The sequence below is a fragment of the Danio rerio genome, chromosome 24, assembly GCF_052040795.2.
Source record: "Danio rerio strain M-AB ecotype USA chromosome 24, GRCz13ab, whole genome shotgun sequence".
Lineage (NCBI taxonomy): Eukaryota > Metazoa > Chordata > Actinopteri > Cypriniformes > Danionidae > Danio > Danio rerio.
The window spans coordinates 45,265,001-45,270,000 of record NC_141044.1 but is presented as its reverse complement, the minus strand read 5'-3'; the positions used below and the strand labels follow the sequence as shown (position 1 = coordinate 45,270,000).

The window sequence follows — 5,000 nt, the reverse complement described above, 5'->3', positions numbered from 1 at the left end:
TACATTGCGCCGGCAGTGCAGGAGAATCTTCCACTAGCCTCCTTCCCTCTGCCAGAATAGACTCACCCAGTTTGAGCGCGTGGAAGACGTCAGGCCTCTTCTTCTCGTCATCTGTGCAGGTTTAAAGAAGGAATCAGATGATTATTGATGACACCATCAGCGCTGGGTTCAGTGTGCACAGCTGCTGCTTTTCTAATGTTCATGTCCAGCAAGATCTGCATTGTTCCGGCAGTGTTGTGTTTCTGCAGTGTTGTGTGTGTTCACCTGGCCGCTGCAGTGTTGTGTTTCTGCAGTGTTGTGTGTGTTCACCTGGCCGCTGCAGTGTTGTGTTTCTGCAGTGTTGTGTTTCTGCAGTGTTGTGTTTCTGCAGTGTTGTGTGTGTTCACCTGGCCGTGGCAGTGTTGTGTTTCTGCAGTGTTGTGTTTCTGCAGTGTTGTGTTTCTGCAGTGTTGTGTGTGTTCACCTGGCCGCTGCAGTGTTGTGTTTCTGCAGTGTTGTGTTTCTGCAGTGTTGTGTGTGTTCACCTGGCCGCTGCAGTGTTGTGTTTCTGCAGTGTTGTGTTTCTGCAGTGTTGTGTTTCTGCAGTGTTGTGTTTCTGCAGTGTTGTGTTTCTGCAGTGTTGTGTGTGTGTTCACCTGGCCGCGGGCGCACGCTGGTGATGTTGTCCAGGTATTTCTGCACGTCGCGGCGCCGCAGCTGTAGCGCCACCTCCAGGGCGGTGTTTCCCAGCACGTTGGTGTGGTCGGGGTCGGCTCCGCGCTCCACCAGCTGCTGGCAGACGCTCAGGGACCCGCCGGCCGCCGCCAGCATCAGCGCGCTCCAGCCGGTGCCGGTGTGGCAGACCCGAGCGTCTGAGCCCCAGTCCAGCAGCAGAGCCACCGCGGCCCCCTGCCCATGCTGAGCCGCCGCCAGCAGCGCCCGCACCTCCAGCAGAGCCCGCGCCTCCTGCACACTGCACACACACACACACACACACCCAGAGACTCAGTGCTTCTGACATACACACTGAGATTAGAGCCGTCACATGATCAATCACCAATACAAGAGATCGATTAGGCTGAACATATTCATGCGTACTCTACACAACTACATGCAGGACTACACTGCAGAATATTGCCTTGATAAATATAAATATTCAGAAATAATACAAACTACATGCAGATGCAAATAAAGATGTGTGTGTCATTGACAGTGAGACAGAAGCTCAGCGTCAGTGAACTCAGACTGGTGTTCTGTACCTGCCGGCGCTGCAGTGTGTGTTTGTGTTTCCCTCAGACACACACGCGTGCTCGCAGTCATCCACGAATGCTCCGTTCTCCAGCAGGAGTTTGACCGTGTGTGTGTGTCCGCCGCGGGCCGCCATGGCCAACACACTCGCACCCATACGGTTCCTGGCGTTGATCTCTGCTCCGTTCTCCAGCAGGAGATGAGCCACACTGAGATGACCAAACCTGAGGAGAACAGACCGTCAGTGTGTGTGTGTGAGTGTGTGTGTGTGTGTGTGTGTGTGTTCAATAAAGCAGTGCAGCAGGATGTGAACAGGTGATGCAGCTGAATGATGATGATGATGATGATGATGTGGTGTTATGGTGTTCCTCACTGCAGTACTCTGAGATCAACACAGCTGAGGGACCCTGCTGACCGCTACACTCACAGGCTGATGATCTGATCTCCATATTCAGAGTCTGATCAGAACACTGCGCTCAAATCAAGAGCTCGGTTCACCCAAAACTGACCATTCTGTCCTCACTTACCCTCCCTTTACTCGTTTGAGTTTCATTCCTCTGATCAACACAGCAGAAGATAGTGTGTAGAATGCTGGAGAGCTGTAACTCCCAGAACAGAAGTCTGCAGTGTGTGTGTGTGTGTGTGTGTGTGTGTGTGTGTGTTGTTAAACCTGTAGGACTGATTCTCTTCTTTAAACATGAACTAAACTTAAGTTCAGCAGCACAGTTCTGGCCCTCAGAGCCTGAGGAACACCGAGATAACTCAGATGTTCACACTGGATCCTCAGTAAAGTTCACTACAGTACAGTAAAGTACACTGAACTATAGTAAAGTATAGTATAGTGTAGTGTAGTGTAGTGTAGTGTGTAGGGTATAAACCTGGCGGCCTGCATCAGCGGGGTCCAGCCGTAGTGGTTCCTCCGGTCCACCGACGCTCCTTTCCGCAGCAGGAACCGGACCAGCAGCTCGTGTCCTCCGGCGGAGGCGAACATCAGCGCCGTGTTTCCATCCTCATCGGTTCCGTCCACATGCGCCAGCCCGCCAGGGTCCTCCAGCAGCCGCCGGCAGCTCTCCAGATCTCCGTCATCGCACACGCGGAACCACAGCAGCGGATTCACCGGAGCCGGACTCATCCCGGGCCGCCACACTCACCGGAGAACCGGGGAACAGTACAAACACTATGCGCATGCGCACATTCCAACGGAACAACAACTCACGGCGGAGACCCCTGCTGGACACACACACACACACACACACACACACTGCTGTACAGTTACATTGGGAGCTCTGGGCTCAGGAGGCTCTGAGAGCAGCACACTTTCCTACACTATCATCATTATCGGCGTGTTATTGAAGGCAAATGAAGCTCACTCAGTTACACAACTACACAACTTTCCCCAACGCTGGCGGTGTGTGTTGGGATGCTGTGTGCTGTTGTTAGTCTCATCAGCTCAGTAGATCAGTGTGATTGACACTAGTCCCCTTCTCCTGTTCCTCGTGTGTTCAGAGTGATGGGAGCACTGCAGCAGTGCAGGTATGTGGGTCAGCACCTCCTGCTCTCCGTCTGCTCCTGCAATGCCAGATTCAGCCAGCGCTCATCATAATTACTCATTTATAAAAGATCTTTAATCAGACTTAATTAACTCACTTTACAAGTTTAGAAAACTCAATATAATCTCTTCATAATGTGTTACTCTGCTCCAGCATCACCCCAACACTGCTCACACCACTCGGCACCGGTCAGCAGATGGCGCTATGGGCTGATGTATGTTACTGTCCTGAGGAGAGCCTGAAGCACAGCTGACGGAGAGCAGCGGGAATGACTTCAGTAGTTTTAGATGCATCTCTTCTACACTTTGGATGTGCATCCTCAGATGCTGACGGTAAAGCGCTGTGTGGACAGCCCAGAATCAGCCAGAAACACACCGAATCAGCAACTTAAACAGATCTTTATCACTCTGAAAACACGAGAGTTTACTATAGATGACGGTGTGTGTTTGCACACTCAAACAACAACAATAATAACGTCAGATTGATGATCATAATCCTGTCCTGATGTCTGAGCTCGGTTCCTAAAGCTCGCTAATCTCTTATTTAGTATTCTGATGAGTTTAGCCTGTAAAGACTGTAATTATATTCACACATGCAGATCAATATTCATGAGCTGTGCGATCATCAGAGAGGAATGAAGAAATACCCTCAGCCAGATCAGCAGATCCGACACGAGGATCAGTCAGGGTCAGGGTGAGTTCAGATCAGTCAGGGTTAGTCAGGGTCAGGGTTAGTCAGGGTTAGTCAGGGTGAGTTCAGATCAGTCAGGGTTAGTCAGGGTCAGGGTTGGTCAGGGTCAGGGTTAGTCAGGGTTAGTCAGGGTCAGGGTTAGTCAGGGTCAGGGTTAGTCAGGGTTAGTCAGGGTCAGGGTTAGTCAGGGTCAGGGTTAGTCAGGGTTAGTCAGGGTCAGGGTTAGTCAGGGTCAGGGTTAGTCAGGGTTAGTCAGGGTCAGGGTTAGTTCAGGTTAGTGAGGAGTAATATAATGATAAGGGGGAATGAACAGCAGATCAGTGTTTAATAGCTGTTGGAGTCTGAACTCTTTGTTGTGATGATCAGAGCTGTGTTTTCATCTCCTCATCAGGCGTTTGCTGTGATTAGGCCACATCTCTCATCATCTGATGCTGTTTTCTGCAGTTTAATGTAGAAACTGGAGCATTTCACTGTACTGCAGCCCTGAAGATCAGCTCTCTACACTGACTCATCTGAACACACGAGTCTGAACACACGAGTCTCTCTGATAGAATCGGAACACACGAGTCTCTCTGAGTGAATCAGAACACACGAGTCTCTCTAAGTGAATCAGAACACACGAGTCTCTCTGAGTGAATCAGAACACACGAGTCTCTCTGAGTGAATCAGAACACACGAGTCTCTCTGAGTGAATCAGAACACACGAGTCTCTCTGAGTGAATCAGAACACACGAGTCTCTCTAAGTGAATCAGAACACACGAGTCTCTCTGAGTGAATCAGAACACACGAGTCTCTCTGAGTGAATCAGAACACACGAGTCTCTCTGAGTGAATCAGAACACACGAGTCTCTCTAAGTGAATCAGAACACACGAGTCTCTCTAAGTGAATCAGAACACACAAGTCTCTCTGAGTGAATCAGAACACACGAGTCTCTCTGAGTGAATCAGAACACACGAGTTTCTCTGAGTGAATCAGAACACACGAGTCTCTCTAAGTGAATCAGAACACACGAGTCTCTCTAAGTGAATCAGAACACACAAGTCTCTCTGAGTGAATCAGAACACACGAGTCTCTCTGAGTGAATCAGAACACACGAGTCTCTCTGAGTGAATCAGAACACACGAGTCTCTCTGAGTGAATCAGAACACACGAGTCTCTCTGAGTGAATCAGAACACACGAGTCTCTCTGAGTGAATCAGAACACACGAGTCTCTCTAAGTGAATCAGAACACACAAGTCTCTCTGAGTGAATCAGAACACACGAGTCTCTCTGAGTGAATCAGAACACACGAGTCTCTCTGAGTGAATCAGAACACACGAGTCTCTCTGAGTGAATCTCCTCATCTCTGGACTGTATTCTGGTGTTTATTTTCAGCCGTTGTGTGTTTGACCTCTGGCATCTTCCCATATTTTCCCAGAGTATTTTCTCACATCTCCTCTGGGACACACACACACACACACACACACACACATACATACATACACACACACACACACACACACACACACACACACACACACACACACACAC

The 5,000-nt window shown here is 49.8% G+C and overlaps 2 protein-coding genes across 5 annotated transcripts in view; one reads left to right on the top strand and one right to left on the bottom strand.

Annotated features, from left to right (window-relative positions):
* The window catches only part of anks6 (ankyrin repeat and sterile alpha motif domain containing 6), a 7,944-nt gene extending 5,547 nt beyond the window's left edge, over window positions 1-2,397 (bottom strand). For all 4 annotated transcript variants that reach the window (NM_001005928.2, XM_087308515.1, XM_087308517.1 and 1 more), the window contains exons 1-4: window positions 2,106-2,397; window positions 1,239-1,451; window positions 636-952; window positions 67-111 (exon numbers count right to left, since the gene is read on the bottom strand). In NM_001005928.2, coding sequence (NP_001005928.2) covers window positions 67-111; window positions 636-952; window positions 1,239-1,451; window positions 2,106-2,359 — 829 coding nt within the window. In that variant the 5' untranslated portion in view covers window positions 2,360-2,397. The remainder of the gene's footprint in view (window positions 1-66; window positions 112-635; window positions 953-1,238; window positions 1,452-2,105) is intronic.
* rmdn1 (regulator of microtubule dynamics 1) overlaps window positions 1-5,000 on the top strand; it is a 94,878-nt gene that overhangs the window by 70,910 nt on the left and 18,968 nt on the right. The gene's annotated exons all lie outside the window — the stretch shown is intronic.